General features: G+C 42.4%; 4 protein-coding genes across 6 annotated transcripts; 2 read left to right on the top strand and 2 right to left on the bottom strand.

Annotated features, from left to right (window-relative positions):
* Positions 1-66: 66 nt before the first annotated feature.
* On the bottom strand, positions 67-11131 carry LOC130702733 (endocuticle structural glycoprotein ABD-4-like). Of its 3 annotated transcripts, none has more exons than XM_059494274.1 (4): positions 11058-11131; positions 10790-10990; positions 577-650; positions 67-493 (listed from the first exon to the last, which is right to left on the bottom strand). In XM_059494274.1, exons 1-4 carry the CDS (start codon positions 11064-11066, stop codon positions 166-168), a joined length of 612 nt encoding a protein of 203 aa, XP_059350257.1. In that variant the 5' UTR covers positions 11067-11131; the 3' UTR covers positions 67-165. The 3 variants fall into 3 exon arrangements, with proteins under 3 accessions (XP_059350257.1, XP_057380340.1, XP_059350260.1); XM_057524357.2 differs by having other exon boundaries at positions 577-675; positions 10842-10990; XM_059494277.1 differs by lacking the exons at positions 67-493; positions 577-650 and adding exons at positions 10176-10587; positions 10668-10766 and having other exon boundaries at positions 10842-10990.
* Positions 1502-2438, top strand: LOC132087698 (endocuticle structural glycoprotein SgAbd-1-like). The gene is made up of 3 exons (XM_057524352.2): positions 1502-1556; positions 1624-1946; positions 2027-2438. Exons 1-3 carry the CDS (start codon positions 1548-1550, stop codon positions 2346-2348), a joined length of 654 nt encoding a protein of 217 aa, XP_057380335.1. The 5' UTR covers positions 1502-1547; the 3' UTR covers positions 2349-2438.
* A 509-nt stretch (positions 11132-11640) lies between the features above and the next one.
* On the top strand, positions 11641-12545 carry LOC130702732 (endocuticle structural glycoprotein SgAbd-1-like). Its single transcript, XM_057524354.1, has 3 exons — positions 11641-11676; positions 11758-12035; positions 12119-12545. The coding sequence occupies exons 1-3, from the start codon at positions 11668-11670 to the stop codon at positions 12444-12446; spliced, it is 615 nt and encodes a 204-aa protein (XP_057380337.1). The 5' UTR covers positions 11641-11667; the 3' UTR covers positions 12447-12545.
* A 4380-nt stretch (positions 12546-16925) lies between these two features.
* LOC130702736 (uncharacterized) lies at positions 16926-18281 on the bottom strand. Its single transcript, XM_057524360.1, has one exon. It carries the CDS (start codon positions 18279-18281, stop codon positions 16926-16928), a length of 1356 nt encoding a protein of 451 aa, XP_057380343.1.
* Positions 18282-18296: the final 15 nt, after the last annotated feature.

Genomic DNA, 18296 nt, shown 5'->3' with positions numbered 1-18296 from the left:
ATTTGCATGGCCATCTATAGAAACAAACGTGTAAAGCTGTGCAATACTTTGTAGAAATAAAAGGCGTTTTCTTGCGTTGATTGCATTGATATTTACACCAAGCGTTCGATATACAGACATAAATTATAGGACATGTTTTTAATATTCAATCGCGTGTCGGGAAATCTAGTAGATCTTGTAACCCTTTCCATTGAAGGGGATGTGAACGGGAGCAACTGGGAGCTCATATTCATGGACGGGAGCGACTGGGAGTTCGTATTCGTGGACGGGAGCGACGGGCAAGTGATCTCCTTTGGGTTGGAAACCAGCCTCATCGGCAGCCCAGGTCAAAGTGAACTTGTCGCCTTCGGGGGAGATCCAGTAGGAAGATCCCTTGTTGGTGTTGCCGAAGACTTCACCGTACGATTCTTTCCCGTAAGAATCGTAGATGACTCCTTGTATCTTCTTCTGTACCTGAGATTCTTCGCGGGTGGTGTAGTCTGACTGGGCATAGCTGTGGATTGAAATGATTGAATTTTTCGAATGAGTTTCTTTAATTCTTAAATTAATGAGCATAAAGTATGAAATTTGATTAACCTCCACTGGCTGCTGCCATCGATGTTGCGCTCATCGGATTGGCTGGTGATGGTGATGTCGGCGTATTTGTTATCCTTGTTGTAGCTGGGAGTAGGGTAGGCTGGTGCTGGGTAGGCTGGTGCTGGGTAGGCTGGTGCTGGGTAGGCTGGTGTGTGGAGTAGGCTGGTGCAGGGTACTTTGGTGCAGGGTAGCTTGGCGCAGGATAGCTGGGAGCTTTGTATTCCGGCTTGTAGCTGGATGGAACAGCGGCAGCCACAGCCAAGAAAGTGGCGACGAAGAACTGGCGGCAAAGTATCGTCGTTAATTAAAACTCATAAATATTTTATTGTAATCGGAAATAATGAAGAATTAATTGCCTTACAAGTTTCATGTTGGACTAGGTTGATTTGATGAACAATTGATGCATATGGTTCTCCATTTCTGGTCTTATATAGTCAAGTGAATGTTAAATTACATTCGATTGACCTAGTTGTTCTGGCAGCCAGATTTCATTCAAGCAACTAGACTTGGGCGTTGTTCAAGAATAGAGCACTCTCACTTTTCACATCAGCCACATTACAGAATTGTTTTAGAAAAACCAACTTGTAGTTAGGGATAACAACTTCTGAGCATCTTTAGCTGAGTACCTTGCTACTCCAGCACAAACGTATGGTAGCGTGAATCACGAATAAGGACGACTGTATGTTCAATTCTATGAATACAAGTTTTAGATGACAATGTTGCTGAATTATTGGGACAAGCATATTATCTTTTGGTGCTATTTACCGAATGCAATCACTGCATTGCAATAGCCATGGCCTGGAATGTGAAGCATAGTTAACCACCAAAGGGCGATGCTCATCGCTTTCAGAACTAGGTCAAGAAAGGAAATGAAATAGAAAACGAACACAGCCAATATTTTTCTCCGCTATTTATGCCTGACTGAAAGTAATTGAAGCCATCAGTTGTTCAACTCCTCAACAGCAGTCAACATGAAACTTGTAAACGGCATTTTATTTTTGATTTTATCACTTAACAGTTTCATTGCTTATCAATTTCTTTTCGTAGATCATCATCGCCGCTTTCTTGGCCATCGCTGCCGCTGTTCCATCCAGCTACAAGCCGGAGTACAAAGCTCCAAGCTACTCTGCACCAAGCTACCCTGCACCAAAGTACCCAGCACCAGCCTACTCTGCTCCAGCCTACTCTGCTCCAGCCTACTCTGCTCCTTCCTACTCCGCACCAGCCTACTCCGCACCTGCCTATTCCGTACCAGCCTACTCCGCACCAGCCTACTCCGCACCAGCCTACAACAAGGATAACAAATACGCTGACATTACGATCACCAGCCAATCTGATGAGCGCAACCTCGATGGCAGCAGCCAGTGGAGGTAAGTTTATTTTTTATATTCATTAATTCAAGATTTAAAGATAATCACATTTTAAAATAAATAATTATTCCAACTCACAGCTATGCCCAGTCTGACTACACCACCCGTGAAGAGTCTCAGGTCCAGAAGAAGATGCAAGGAGTCACCTACGACTCTTACGGAAAAGAATCGTACGGTGAAGTCCTAGGAAATACCAACAAAGGATCTTCCTACTGGGTGTCTCCTGAGGGTGAGAAATTCACTTTGACCTGGACCGCTGATGATGCCGGATTCCAGCCCAAAGGTGACCATTTGCCTGTAGCCCCCGTTCACGAATACGAGCTCCCAGTTGCTCCCGTTCACGAATACGAACTCCCAGTTGCCCCTGCTCTCCCTTATTCGCGCACTGGACCTGGTTACTAAGTTGTACACTCTTTCCTCCGTGAAAATTGAAGGGCGTGAGCCATCCGAATGTAATTTATTGATGAGATATAAACGCAAAGTATGTTTTGATTTCCGTAAAAGGCAATGATCTGAGTAGTAGTAAAACAAATGTTTCCTTATACGAATGGAACTTCTTTATGTCGTAGCCAGGGCAGTTGTTACCTTCGTTACCACTGGTTTCTGCCATTGCCATTCGTCGAAAACAAAGCGACGAAGGTGACCGGTTTTACACCAATTACATCAACTAAGCTACTAATCACGTTTTCTCTGATAATATTGCCAACGTTGCAAGACCGGCACAATTACAAGAATTGAACGGTTTAGTTATGCGTGCTAGTCACGTGCCACCTAGTGACGACCGAGGAGAAGCTTCCCGACCTTACGGCGGGAGACGATCCAATCCCGACCCGTAATTAGGCCATCCGACTTTCCTATTATGGCTTTTTTTTCGTATGTAATTAATTTCTAGCATGAAAAAAATCTTTTTAAAAGACATTAAAAGAAGTAAAGAATAAAGTTCATTTATTAAAATTTTCAATTTTGTTCATTTTGTTTGCTAAATTTAACATGTGCCATAATGAACTGTAGATTTTTATCAGTGATAGTTAGATCATCTATTATACAGTATAAAAGACTTGATAAGACAATTTATGTTTGGTAACGGTGTTGGTTCGCTAGCGCCGTTACTGCGTGTATATAGTAGCCTTATTAATGATTATCTAATTCTAATTGCAGGTCTAGGAATGGCTGGAAAGAGTGACGCAAAGGTCGTGGCAGGTAAAATAACGATGGATTGTGACCGCGCCGGATGGTTCCATGGAAGGCAAACGCTATAAACTCTAAATGGAAATTAGGTGTCCACACGGTGGATTAAAACGGATGTGATGACCAATCCCACTCTTTTGGGTTAGTTAAGCTTCGCAAATATTTTTATTATATTTAAATCAATCACGCACATCAAAGCACGAATCAAAGCAACTTGATAGAATTACGTGTTGGAAATGGCAGGATATACGTAATTGATACAGCTGAATTATTTTGAATAAAAAATGCTTTTTCATACAAAAAAAAATGTTTACTAACAATAAAATGATTCATCGCTCACGCGGGGAATGTCCGTGGAATGGTGGGGTAGAGAGCCGGAAGTTAGAGTAGCGTTCGATTCCACAAGCAACGTCTATTCTAACCGTAGTTCACAAACCCGTTACCGATAAATTTTTGCATGGTCGTCGATAAAAACAAAACGCGTAAACCTGTGCAATATTTCGTAAAAATTAAAAGGCGTTTCCTACGTTGATTGAATTTATATTTACACCATGCGTTCAATGTTACAGATATAAATTATAGGACATGTTTTAAATATTCAATCGTGTGTCGGGAAATCTAGTAAATCCTATAACTCTTTCCGTTAAAGGCGGTGTGAACGGGAGCGACTGGCAGTTCGTATTCATGGACAGGAGCGACAGGCAGTAATCTCTTTTGGGCTGGAATCCAGCTACGCCAGCAGCCCAGGTCTAAGTGAACTTCTCGCTTTCAGGTGAAACCCATTAGGAGGAACCTTTGTTGGTGTTGCCTAGGGCTTCACCGTACGATTCTTTTCCATAAGAATTGTAGGTGACTCCTTCCATCTTCGTCTGGGCCTGAGACTCTTCGCTGATGGTGTATTCTGACTTGTATGTTGTCCGAAGGCTATAAGATATACAAAATTATTAAAATCCTGACTGAATACATTATGTAAATTCATGTACGGAATGCGCTGACATCTCTTGTATTATCGGTACAAAAAATACATGTTAATATGAATCAAAGGCAATCTAAAATCACGCGAGAAAAGAGTGGGCTTGTATGTCGTATCCGTATTAAATTTAATCTACATTTTATAATCGACGGGGACACCTATAGTTTCTTCCATTAGTAAAGTGTTTGATCCCAGTATCCTAGTTTAGTTTTGAATCGTTTCAATGGAACGAAAATACTTTATTTCGATTACAAAAACGAACGCAGTGATAAAAAGAACAAATGAAATTTATGCTTTGTTCATTCAGTTCCCTATTTATCTTAATAGTTTTCAAATTGAATAAATAATTACGTATATGTAATACATTTTAATAGTGGGACGTGTAGGGGTAATCGTGTGCCGAAAATAATAGAACGTTCGCAAATCCCGGCTACTAAGGATTTCATTATTCTCTTCGATATACTGCTAGGTGGCTTTTGCGCAGAAGATTCAATGAAATATTAGATTTTGCCGTTAGTTGAACTGTTCGCAGCAACAATATCTGATGCAACAGCTACGATGGGAGTGGGAGCTGGTGCGGAGATGGGAGCAGGGAAGTCGAACTCGACGGAGATCTTAACCTGAACGGGAGTACGAGCTGCAACAACAACTGGTGCATGGGCAGGTGCCGAAATGCGACCAGGGAAGTTATGCTCCACCTTGACTGGGGCAGGTGCAGCGTAAACAACTGGAGCGGGAGCAGGAGCAGAAATTCGAGCAGGGAAGTCGTCTTCGATCTTGACGGGAGCAGGGGCAGGATGAGCAACTGGTGCAGGTGCAGGAGCAGTGATGAGAGCAGGGAAGTCGTACTCAACTTTAACGGGAGCGTAGGGAGCGGCAACGGGTACTTCAACAGCGACCTCCTGCACGGTGACTTTAATCGGGTGCTGGACAGTCACCTGTAGGGTAATCTCGGAGACGCTGCCATAATTGTCCGTTAAAGGCGGTGTGAACGGGAGCGACTGGCAGTTCGCATTCATGGACAGGAGCGACAGGCAGTAATCTCGGTTAGGGGCTCGGTGTTGTAGCTAGGAGTGGCATAGGTTGTTGTGTGGTAAACTGGAGCTTCAGTGTAATAACTTGGTGTAGCACACGTTGTGGTGTAGTACTCGGGAGACTTTTTAATGTAGTACTGTTGGGCCTCAGTGTAGTAAGCTGCAGCGGAGTGGTGGTTGTGTAATACTCAGCTTTCTTGGTATCTCTGGAGCTGCAGTAGTATAGTATTCAGCGACCTTTGTGGTGTAGTATTGGGGAGCTTCGGTGTAGTAAACTGAAGCAGCATAAGTAGTGGTACAGTACTTGGGAAGCTCGGTATAGTAACTTGGCGAAACATACGTTGTTGAGTACTCGGCAGCCTATGTAATGTAGTAGCGCGAAGCCTCAGTGTAATAAGGAGCGGTGGAAGTGGTGGCGTAGTGCTTCGGGGCTTCTGCATAGTAGCTTGGTGCATCATAGGTTGTGGTGTATTCAAGAGCCTTTGTAGTGTTATACAGTGGAGCCTCCGTCTTGTAATACATGGGGGCAGCAGTGTAGTAAGCTGGGGGGAGCGTGCGTGGTAGTGTAGTAGTCTGCAGCCTTTGTGCTGAAGTAAGACGAGGTAGCACAAGTTGTGGTGTAGTAGGTAGGTTCCACATAGCGCGAAGGAGCAGCCTTGGGGTAGTGACTTGGGGCAGAGTTAGGACTTCGGGGCTTCAGTGCAGTAGGCCCTCTCAGCGAATAAGATGAGGCAACTGCGTTGTAGTATGTTGAAGCTACGTTATACTTGGGCACCTCTGTAGTGACGTAGTACGAAACAGCTGTTGTATAGCTCGCGCACAGCAATGTTTTGAAGCCTTAATGTCGTAGGGCGGAGAAGCGTAGGTTGTGGTGGTGTAATACTACAAGCGCGAATAAGCCATTAGTAAGTACACTAGCGGACGAAGAGGCGTGTAACAACGATCGATAATAATGAGCGAATTAAAAGGTAATGGGAAATATTAAAAAAAACGTGATAGAGTGGGCGATACCAGTGAGTGAACTAAAAGGCAATGGGAAAAAAAGTGCGCTATACCGTTGAGCGAATTAAAAGGCAAGGGAAAAAGATTGGGCGATGCCTCCTAGGGCTGGCGATTGAGGTAAGGCTTAATAGTCGTTTGATTTTTAGCTGGGAGGAAAGTGAGGAATCTTTCGTTTAACAGGAAACCAGTAAATAGAAGAAGATACGTATGGCATGATACAAATCTATCAGCTTATGTTTAAGGCAGCTAAAATGGCAATTGCTGCTAACATATTCTTGCCCTGAGAAGTTTAGGTATTTAGGTTTCTATCCATAGCAACATTCCAATGCTTTTGGCTGTGGACTGCTTCCATGATTTCTTGGTATTTGCGTTTTTGCTCTTCTAGCCTAATTAATTCTTCTTCACTACGTTGTTTTTAATCAGTTTGAGCCAACAGATCTCCCTTCGTTTTTTTTAAGTCCATCTCCTTCATTTTCGTTTGATTATGGTAGCTCTCGAGCGAACGAATAAGTCCCCCCCCCCCCATCAAGTAAATGTCGCTCTCTTTCCTGTCGTGCTACAAACAGTCTTTTGCCAATCTAAAGAAATTTGAACTATGCACGATGAGCGGTTTAAATTATTCATACAAAGATGGGTGCCTTGCCTGATTTTTGCGGATCGTTATCACATCTTCCATTAACTTCTTGCGAGCTAATCTTTCCGTTTCCACTCTAATTCTCGTTTTACTCATTGTTTTTTTGGCCTCTTCCCACTATTACTGAACTATCACGTGGTCAGTTCTAGAGAAGAACCATTAAGAGTGAAGAACAAAGTCCGTTGATTGTTGGTCAAGGTGTTGCCACCAGATTTTTCCATTAGGATTCATAAGAATTGCATAAAATACGTGTCCGCATTTCATATCCGACGCTTAAATCAACATGGAATCAACCACGCCCATTTGGCAGTCTCTTACGAATACCTGAGAATCCCCCCATCTCTCCCATCCCAGTACGTTTTCATCTTTACAGAATACCGTAGCAGAAACGAGTGCCAGTCTGCATCAGCCGACAGGTAACCAGTAAACCCTATACTTTTATGTATGTTTTGCAATTTCGAGACCTATCCTCGTAAACAACTGATTACAAAGAAATAATCGAGAAAGGATAGAACGAACAAGAACTTTACGACACGTAATTTTTTGACGTAGTCCAGTAAGTGACACACGGTTCATGCGTCCATGGCGCAGCTGAAACATTGTGCCCCTAGCACGTGCGTTAATGCAACGCACGCAAGTACCCAAGTCGACCAGAACATTGAGCCAGGTTTTACGTGGTCATTATAATATTTGGACGTTGAGCTCGACGGTATGTAGCACAACCACCTACCAAATGAGTTCGTGTATCTATTGCAAAGATTTCATATTACACAGGCTGTATTCGTATGCCGCATTTCATCCCGGAGCTGGATCGCACACCTCACACAGGTGTTGCCTTATTCCATGCAATGTTTTGATGCATCACCGGCTTTCGCTCGTTAGTAGCGCCACACGTTTCATAAAGGTGACTGCGCACACTAACAGGGTTTTGTACGCACTCTTTTCTATCAGTGGCTCTCGGTCTGTGCGTCACTTCTTTTGAATCAAAATCTGTATATAAAACGGAGGACGCTGCACCTGCCCCAGTCAAGGTGGAGCATAACTTCCCTGGTCGCATTTCGGCACCTGCCCATGCACCAGTTGTTGTTGCAGCTCGTACTCCCGTTCAGGTTAAGATCTCCGTCGAGTTCGACTTCCCTGCTCCCATCTCCGCACCAGCTCCCACTCCCATCGTAGCTGTTGCATCAGATATTGTTGCTGCGAACAGTTCAACTAACGGCAAAATCTAATATTTCATTGAATCTTCTGCGCAAAAGCCACCTAGCAGTAGATCGAAGAGAATAATGAAACCCTTAGTAGCCGGGATTTGCGAACGTTCTATTATTTTCGGCACACGATTACCCCTACACGTCCCACTATTAAAATGTATTACATATACGTAATTATTTATTCAATTTAAAAACTATTAAGATAAATAGGGAACTGAATGAACAAAGCATAAATTTCATTTGTTCTTTTTATCACTGCGTTCGTTTTTGTAATCGAAATAAAGTATTTTCGTTCCATTGAAACGATTCAAAACTAAACTAGGATACTGGGATCAAACACTTTACTAATGGAAGAAACTATAGGTGTCCCCGTCGATTATAAAATGTAGATTAAATTTAATACGGATACGACATACAAGCCCACTCTTTTCTCGCGTGATTTTAGATTGCCTTTGATTCATATTAACATGTATTTTTTGTACCGATAATACAAGAGATGTCAGCGCATTCCGTACATGAATTTACATAATGTATTCAGTCAGGATTTTAATAATTTTGTATATCTTATAGCCTTCGGACAACATACAAGTCAGAATACACCATCAGCGAAGAGTCTCAGGCCCAGACGAAGATGGAAGGAGTCACCTACAATTCTTATGGAAAAGAATCGTACGGTGAAGCCCTAGGCAACACCAACAAAGGTTCCTCCTAATGGGTTTCACCTGAAAGCGAGAAGTTCACTTAGACCTGGGCTGCTGGCGTAGCTGGATTCCAGCCCAAAAGAGATTACTGCCTGTCGCTCCTGTCCATGAATACGAACTGCCAGTCGCTCCCGTTCACACCGCCTTTAACGGAAAGAGTTATAGGATTTACTAGATTTCCCGACACACGATTGAATATTTAAAACATGTCCTATAATTTATATCTGTAACATTGAACGCATGGTGTAAATATAAATTCAATCAACGTAGGAAACGCCTTTTAATTTTTACGAAATATTGCACAGGTTTACGCGTTTTGTTTTTATCGACGACCATGCAAAAATTTATCGGTAACGGGTTTGTGAACTACGGTTAGAATAGACGTTGCTTGTGGAATCGAACGCTACTCTAACTTCCGGCTCTCTACCCCACCATTCCACGGACATTCCCCGCGTGAGCGATGAATCATTTTATTGTTAGTAAACATTTTTTTTTGTATGAAAAAGCATTTTTTATTCAAAATAATTCAGCTGTATCAATTACGTATATCCTGCCATTTCCAACACGTAATTCTATCAAGTTGCTTTGATTCGTGCTTTGATGTGCGTGATTGATTTAAATATAATAAAAATATTTGCGAAGCTTAACTAACCCAAAAGAGTGGGATTGGTCATCACATCCGTTTTAATCCACCGTGTGGACACCTAATTTCCATTTAGAGTTTATAGCGTTTGCCTTCCATGGAACCATCCGGCGCGGTCACAATCCATCGTTATTTTACCTGCCACGACCTTTGCGTCACTCTTTCCAGCCATTCCTAGACCTGCAATTAGAATTAGATAATCATTAATAAGGCTACTATATACACGCAGTAACGGCGCTAGCGAACCAACACCGTTACCAAACATAAATTGTCTTATCAAGTCTTTTATACTGTATAATAGATGATCTAACTATCACTGATAAAAATCTACAGTTCATTATGGCACATGTTAAATTTAGCAAACAAAATGAACAAAATTGAAAATTTTAATAAATGAACTTTATTCTTTACTTCTTTTAATGTCTTTTAAAAAGATTTTTTTCATGCTAGAAATTAATTACATACGAAAAAAAAGCCATAATAGGAAAGTCGGATGGCCTAATTACGGGTCGGGATTGGATCGTCTCCCGCCGTAAGGTCGGGAAGCTTCTCCTCGGTCGTCACTAGGTGGCACGTGACTAGCACGCATAACTAAACCGTTCAATTCTTGTAATTGTGCCGGTCTTGCAACGTTGGCAATATTATCAGAGAAAACGTGATTAGTAGCTTAGTTGATGTAATTGGTGTAAAACCGGTCACCTTCGTCGCTTTGTTTTCGACGAATGGCAATGGCAGAAACCAGTGGTAACGAAGGTAACAACTGCCCTGGCTACGACATAAAGAAGTTCCATTCGTATAAGGAAACATTTGTTTTACTACTACTCAGATCATTGCCTTTTACGGAAATCAAAACATACTTTGCGTTTATATCTCATCAATAAATTACATTCGGATGGCTCACGCCCTTCAATTTTCACGGAGGAAAGAGTGTACAACTTAGTAACCAGGTCCAGTGCGCGAATAAGGGAGAGCAGGGGCAACTGGGAGTTCGTATTCGTGAACGGGAGCAACTGGGAGCTCGTATTCGTGAACGGGGGCTACAGGCAAATGGTCACCTTTGGGCTGGAATCCGGCATCATCAGCGGTCCAGGTCAAAGTGAATTTCTCACCCTCAGGAGACACCCAGTAGGAAGATCCTTTGTTGGTATTTCCTAGGACTTCACCGTACGATTCTTTTCCGTAAGAGTCGTAGGTGACTCCTTGCATCTTCTTCTGGACCTGAGACTCTTCACGGGTGGTGTAGTCAGACTGGGCATAGCTGTGAGTTGGAATAATTATTTATTTTAAAATGTGATTATCTTTAAATCTTGAATTAATGAATATAAAAAATAAATTTACCTCCACTGGCTACTGCCATCGAGGTTGCGGACATCGGACTGGCTGACGATAGTGATGTCAGCGTATTTGTTATCCTTGTTGTAGGCTGGTGCGGAGTAGGCTGGTGCGGAGTAGGCTGGTACGGAGTAGGCTGGTGCGGAGTAGGCTGGTGCGGAGTAGGCTGGTGCAGAGTAGGCTGGTGCGGGGTAGGCTGGTGCGGGGTAGGCTGGTGCTGGGTACTTTGGTGCAGGGTAGCTTGGTGCAGAGTAGCTTGGAGCTTTGTACTCCGGCTTGTAGCTGGATGGAACAGCGGCAGCGATGGCCAAGAAAGCGGCGATGATGATCTACGAAAAGAAATTGATAAGCAATGAAACTGTTAAGTGATAAAATCAAAAATAAAATGCCGTTTACAAGTTTCATGTTGACTGCTGTTGAGGAGTTGAACAACTGATGGCTTCAATTACTTTCAGTCAGGCATAAATAGCGGAGAAAAATATTGGCTGTGTTCGTTTTCTATTTCATTTCCTTTCTTGACCTAGTTCTGAAAGCGATGAGCATCGCCCTTTGGTGGTTAACTATGCTTCACATTCCAGGCCATGGCTATTGCAATGCAGTGATTGCATTCGGTAAATAGCACCAAAAGATAATATGCTTGTCCCAATAATTCAGCAACATTGTCATCTAAAACTTGTATTCATAGAATTGAACATACAGTCGTCCTTATTCGTGATTCACGCTACCATACGTTTGTGCTGGAGTAGCAAGGTACTCAGCTAAAGATGCTCAGAAGTTGTTATCCCTAACTACAAGTTGGTTTTTCTAAAACAATTCTGTAATGTGGCTGATGTGAAAAGTGAGAGTGCTCTATTCTTGAACAACGCCCAAGTCTAGTTGCTTGAATGAAATCTGGCTGCCAGAACAACTAGGTCAATCGAATGTAATTTAACATTCACTTGACTATATAAGACCAGAAATGGAGAACCATATGCATCAATTGTTCATCAAATCAACCTAGTCCAACATGAAACTTGTAAGGCAATTAATTCTTCATTATTTCCGATTACAATAAAATATTTATGAGTTTTAATTAACGACGATACTTTGCCGCCAGTTCTTCGTCGCCACTTTCTTGGCTGTGGCTGCCGCTGTTCCATCCAGCTACAAGCCGGAATACAAAGCTCCCAGCTATCCTGCGCCAAGCTACCCTGCACCAAAGTACCCTGCACCAGCCTACTCCACACCAGCCTACCCAGCACCAGCCTACCCAGCACCAGCCTACCCAGCACCAGCCTACCCTACTCCCAGCTACAACAAGGATAACAAATACGCCGACATCACCATCACCAGCCAATCCGATGAGCGCAACATCGATGGCAGCAGCCAGTGGAGGTTAATCAAATTTCATACTTTATGCTCATTAATTTAAGAATTAAAGAAACTCATTCGAAAAATTCAATCATTTCAATCCACAGCTATGCCCAGTCAGACTACACCACCCGCGAAGAATCTCAGGTACAGAAGAAGATACAAGGAGTCATCTACGATTCTTACGGGAAAGAATCGTACGGTGAAGTCTTCGGCAACACCAACAAGGGATCTTCCTACTGGATCTCCCCCGAAGGCGACAAGTTCACTTTGACCTGGGCTGCCGATGAAGCTGGATTCCAGCCCAAAGGAGATCACTTGCCCGTCGCTCCCGTCCACGAATACGAACTCCCAGTCGCTCCCGTCCATGAATATGAGCTCCCAGTTGCTCCCGTTCACATCCCCTTCAATGGAAAGGGTTACAAGATCTACTAGATTTCCCGACACGCGATTGAATATTAAAAACATGTCCTATAATTTATGTCTGTATATCGAACGCTTGGTGTAAATATCAATGCAATCAACGCAAGAAAACGCCTTTTATTTCTACAAAGTATTGCACAGCTTTACACGTTTGTTTCTATAGATGGCCATGCAAATATTTGTCGTAACGAGCTTGTGCACGTCGTTTATGGAATCGCACACTACTCTAATTCTTTCGGCTCGGTGAACTTTCTTTTAGCGACAACTATAAAATTATTAAAACAACCATAAAAAAACATTTATGTTCAACTTACCAGTAACGTAAGAAAAAGAGTGGGTTTGGTCTCCATATCCGCATTAATCCACCGTTTATAATTCATGTGGACACCTAATTTCCATTTAGAGTTTATGGCGTTTCCCTTCCATATAATCAGCTAGTGTGGTCACAATCCATCGTTGTTCAAACTGCCGCGACCTTTGCGTCACTCTTTTCAGCCATTCCCAGACCTGCAATTAGATAAACATTCATTAGTAACGCACATATACGCAGTAACGGCGCTAGCGAACCAACACCGTTACCAAACATAAATTGTCTTATCAAGTCTTTTATACTGTAAAATAGATGATCTAACTATCACTGATAAAAGGCTACAGTTCATTATGGCACATGTTAAATTTAGCAAACAAAATGAACAAAATTAAAAATTTTAATAAATGAACTTTAGTTTTTACTTCTTTTAATGTCTTTTAAAAAGATTTTTTTTCATGCTAGAAATTAATTACATGCGAAAAAAGCCATAATAGAAAAGTCGGATGGTCTAATTACGGGTCGGGATTGGATTGTCTCCCGCCGTAAGACCGGGAAGCTTCTCCTCGGTCACGACAGTTAATATTTGTTAATTTGTAATATAAAATGATTGCCATAAAAACATTGTCAATATAAAAAAAAAATTCGTTTCAACAAAAAATAAACTCCGTCCGTCAAATTGTATATTTAAATAATCATGTGATGATTTGAACATGTCGTCATATGATGCAGGAAATTCGTGGTGTTTCGGTTATGAGTACCGTACATTCTTAATCCATACACAGCACGTCTTGAGTTAGGTATCGCGTTTCAAATGTAGCAAGTAGCTCGTAATAATGGAGAGATTTTATTCCTATATCTAGGTGAAGTAAAAAAGCAATCGGGTGACCTTCTTTCGAATATTATTCAGTTGATTTTTTGTTCGTGCTTTTTTATTCATGTTTAGAGCAGAGCTGAGCTGCCCTAAAATCGGATATGAAGCTTAGGTTTGACAGTAAATATTCTTAATTTACTCGTTGATTTCATTTTATAATGCAATTTTAATGTTTTAGGGAATTGGATGTTCTAGTTCATTTGATCTAACTTCAAACGTGGGCACGAGTGATAGTTTTGGAAAAGAGGATGTTATTCTTAAGTAAAAGCGTACACAAAACAATGAAACTTCAAACGTCGACGACTTGTTTCGTTTAACCCTTCATGCTTTGATGACTGGTGATACTCAGAAAAAAACTGAAAACTCATTGCTCGGCGAAGGAGCTCTTGAACGGTGCAACGTAGAAGAGTTGGGGCGCCGTGATGGCTTTTAAAGGTGGATCCATTCTCTGGAGTACTGAATGAAGGTGCCGATCCGTGGTCATGATGACAGCCGCCGGTGCTGTCCTGGTCGACGAACAGCCGAGACAGTGATGGCAGATGACGTGCACGAAATTAGACACAACTATATTTACGGAGACGGACATGGTTGTGTTGATTTTTTTCTTGTTTCGATTCTGTTACTCTCGTTGGCGACCATCAGCAGAGAGTAGATGACGAGTTGGCCGCCAAGAAACAGTCCCCGCCTCATAAAGTCGACCAATCGAGAAGAATTAGGGAAGCATAGAAGATGTTCTTTTGCAGGACGAGTAGTTCGTTAAAAAGGTTTGAATGGAACGAGATGAACGGCTCAGGCCTGGGAAAAGAGAAGCGCCGTTCTACTGTGAAAGCTCACGACTTTTTCCGAACGAGCTTCGTAGGTAACTGAAAACAGTCGGACATTTGTATGTTTTGCATGGTATTGCGTAAGTAGACGTTTGCATCGGCAAATGTTAATATAACACAGTCTCTTTTCTGATATTGAACGTCTGCTATGAGCGCAGCTTCTCTCAGTCTATCGCCAAATGGTTTTCAACGAAAGCCTCAGTCGACTTAATCATTTCAAGTTGACTTTGTTCGTGCAATTGGCGTTGGCACGTTTTCGCCATCGCTTTGGCATTTTGACCTCATATTCTTTCCTAAACATAATCTTAAAAAATCAACACGGAGTTTCTTTCATCATTGTGCACAATTCAATTGCGTTCTTTTTTTTAAGTAGTGGCGAAGGCTAACGCAGGTGTCCAATGTGATGGAAAAAAGGAATATAATTCCGAGTAGGCCTACTAACATCTTTGATGAGGTAACGAACGTGTTATGCAGGGTCAAACAAAAAAATTCATTTCGGAACCAAGTGGTTCGAAATGATAATATACAAATGTACGTGGCTTTGTCGCTAATGGATTTTTTCTCTTTCATTTTTCCCTTTTCGTTTGACTAATTACGTTGTTGTCAAGAGAACCGCTTGGCAACGTCAGTCACGTCGTCCTTGCATCTGCCAAGATTCTACGTGATTGTGGCCAATTTGGTAACACGCAAGAAAGAACGCGGTACAACCGATCGATGTGATGGTTTTCTTGCAGTGCCTTTGAATGTCGCAGAAATGACAGACCCATTTCCGCCATTCTTCCTTCCCTCGTCAACCTTATACTACTAGTATTAAGCATGATGATACCGGACCTTAAATAAATTTGATTACGCGTTTCCTTTTTTTTTTCTATGACTTATTTCAATGAATCGTTTCCCCAGCCAAGTCATCCAGACCTCCATTCTTGTTTCTATTTCGGCCCAAATCAAAATTATCCCCTTTCTGACAAACTATTCGACAGTGTTTAACCTTTCTACTTTTTTATTACCATGTAGACTTCAGCAATATCGAGCAATCCTATCGAAAGAGATCCGTCAAAAATTCATTGATTCGCTTAACAACTAAACAGAAAGGAAGCGTGAATTAGCAATCACGTTGCTTCCACAGTTTCAAGGCCTGGCGGGGATTTTTCAGCACCCTAACGTCGACGTTAGGGTCCTGACGTTATGTCGTGCTACTACATGATGAGTGAGAGAAGCATGCCGCAAACTGATGGAACACTGCGGCGTTCCAAGCATGTGAAGACAGTAGTTGTGTGGATGCTTCCCTCACCCACCATCTATTAGCGCGATAAGAAATGGCTGCCTTTACATTTGGCAACGGTTCAGGACACTTCTGTATCCCTGTTAGTTTAATGCGCTTTAAAGTTTTATGTTTTATTAAATGGAAGTAATTTCCGTAAGACTGTGTTTCAAGAATTGTTCGTTTTCGTGTTCCATATTTTGTCATTTCAATGATGGCCCAAACAGCAATTAAAGTCAGATCGCACATATGCCTAGATCAATGCATTACAATTTTCAGCCAGAAGGCAAATATTTTTTGTTTAAAGCTTGGAATGAATTCAAAATATTTTTTACGATGCAAAGAACAATACAAATTTTGGTACGCAAAACAAGTAAAAATTGGATGAGCTGCCGTAACCATTAAGAGTGAAGAACAAAGTCCGTTGATTGTTGGTTAAGGTGTCCATTAGGATTCATAAGAATTGCATAAAATACGTGTCCGCATTTCATATCCGACGCTTAAATCAACATGGAATCAACCACGCCCATTTGGCAGTCTCTTACGAATACCTGAGAATCCCCCCATCTCTCCCATCCCAGTACGTTTTCATCTTTACAGAATACCGTAGCAGAAACGAGTGCCAGTCTGCATCAGCCGACAGGTAACCAGTAAACCCTATACTATTATGTATGTTTTGCAATTTCGAGACCTATCCTCGTAAACAACTGATTACAAAGAAATAATCGAGAAAGGATAGAACGAACAAGAACTTTACGACACGTAATTTTTTGACGTAGTCCAGTAAGTGACAACGGTTTGTTGCGAAATGCTAACGTTTAGCCCTGGAGCGTTTTGTCTTCCTGCTAGCCGTGGGCTAGTTGGCATCCATGTATTCCTAACCCCCTGTTTTACCCCCTGGTTTTGGAGTCGAAATGGGACGAGTTAGCAGAGTGTGACGAGACGTTTTGCGAAACGAACGTCGTTAGGCAAGGCCTAAAATACAGGAATTTAAAAGTGTTCGTTGTTTTGTGTTTCGTTCAACGTCTTTTCCGCAACATTTGGTGGCAGCGGCGAGATCGCATCTGAGGTAATAATTCCAGTGTCCTGTCTCGCGACGCCGCGGTTTTTTTTCGTTACCGTTCTACGAATTCGTCACGAGGTCGCATCGGTGATTTCGTGAGTCTTTGTATAAAATATCGGGAATTGCCCAGCTCTATGGTCACAATGAGTATGATGGATGATCTCAACTCTCAACGCTCAACATTTGTCTCTTGGTAACGCTCTCCGGAATATTGGACAACGGGCTTAATATTTTGGACAAGTCAAAGGTCCAATAGTCTTCATTCGGTTTCCAGATGACTCCTAAAATCTTTGAGTTTTCGTCACATCCGATAGGACGAGAGGCGGTGTTACTTGATGTAAGGGTGTCGGTTTGGAGTACCGAAAACTTTAACGAGGGTTCGTTTGTAACCCATTTAGTCAACCTCATACAAGCGCCACTAAAGGCGTTGATGACGCGCTGGATGGTCTTTGAAGCTTCTTCGACAGAGTGGGACCCGGCTAGAAGATCATCCATGTACAGATTTTCTTCTATATAGCGAGCTAGGGAAGGATCAATTCCAGCGGCCTCGGTTAAATGCTTCCGGATGACTATGCGTAACAAAAAGGGGCTAGGGGACAATCCGAACGTGACACGATTCCACCGGAAAATAGAGGGTTCTATTTGCTCCCCACCTATTGGTACGTCGTCCGTCCAAATAAACCGGAGGGCGTCTCGATCTTCGGGATTTATTTCCACTTGAAGGAAGGCCTTTTCGATATCCCCCACCCAGGCTACGCGGTTCCAGCGGAATCTTAACAGAACCTCTAACAACTCGGGGTTCAAATTATCACCTGTCTCCAAACAATCATTTAAGGAGAGGTCGTGATCCCCCCGAGCGGAAGCGTCGAAAACAGGCCGGATTTTTGTAGTAATGGCTTCGTTGCGAACTACAGTTCGATGTGGCAGATAATACTCAGGTCCCGTTATCTGGCCATCGGAACTACTTCCCAATCTGCTTACATAACCTGACCGTATATATTCTTGGATTTGATGGTGATAGGCTTTAAATAAACTCGGATCCTCTTGGAGGTGGCGTAGAAGGCGTTTATATCGGGACAAGGCCTGATGGTAATTGGAGTTAAGTAGATCCTTTTTGTCCGGTCGCCATGGAAGAGGTACCGAGTAACGGCCGCTTGAACTCCTCGTGATCAAGTTGCTAAATTCAGTTAATGGATTCGGCTCGTTTCCACCGTGGTGTGGGTCGGAAATACCAAAGTGTTCCAGGTCCCAAAATCTACGCAGGTCTTCGTTTCCATTTTCTTTTTCATCGGGAAATAATTCAACTCCCATAACCGTAGAAAGGGTTAAAATACCAGACGCACCAGGGCGTTTTTCTTGTCCAAATACCAACCACCCAAACTTGCTTGAAATAGCAAGCAATCCACTTTGGCAAGAAATGGTTTTGTAGTTTACTATGCGGGTGCAATAATCGGCTCCTAAGAGGAAGTCGACACTATTAAGACCCGGGCAATGCGACGCAATTCGCTCATCTGCCATAATACGATCAGACAA

The sequence above is a fragment of the Daphnia carinata genome, chromosome 1, assembly GCF_022539665.2.
Source record: "Daphnia carinata strain CSIRO-1 chromosome 1, CSIRO_AGI_Dcar_HiC_V3, whole genome shotgun sequence".
NCBI classification, from domain to species: domain Eukaryota; kingdom Metazoa; phylum Arthropoda; class Branchiopoda; order Diplostraca; family Daphniidae; genus Daphnia; species Daphnia carinata.
The sequence above is the reverse complement of the archived record's forward strand: the minus strand, read 5'-3'. Positions and strand labels throughout refer to the sequence as shown.

What these genes read in the sequence shown, in the direction of transcription:
- LOC132087698 (XM_057524352.2), top strand. An exon ending in GATGGCAGCAGCCAGTGGAG is followed by an intron (nt 1,947 to 2,026) that starts GTAAGTTTATTT and finishes TCCAACTCACAG; the next exon opens with CTATGCCCAGTCTGACTACA.
- LOC130702733 (XM_059494274.1), bottom strand. An exon ending in ACTCCGCACCAGCCTACTCC is followed by an intron (nt 651 to 10,789) that starts GTACCAGCCTAC and finishes AGCTACAACAAG; the next exon opens with GATAACAAATACGCCGACAT. An exon ending in GATGGCAGCAGCCAGTGGAG is followed by an intron (nt 494 to 576) that starts GTTAATCAAATT and finishes TTCAATCCACAG; the next exon opens with CTATGCCCAGTCAGACTACA.
- LOC130702732 (XM_057524354.1), top strand. An exon ending in GATGGCAGCAGCCAGTGGAG is followed by an intron (nt 12,036 to 12,118) that starts GTTAATCAAATT and finishes TTCAATCCACAG; the next exon opens with CTATGCCCAGTCAGACTACA.
- LOC130702736 (XM_057524360.1), bottom strand. Translation starts at nt 18,281, where the DNA reads ATGGCAGATGAGCGAATTGCGTCGCATTGCCCGGGTCTTAATAGTGTC.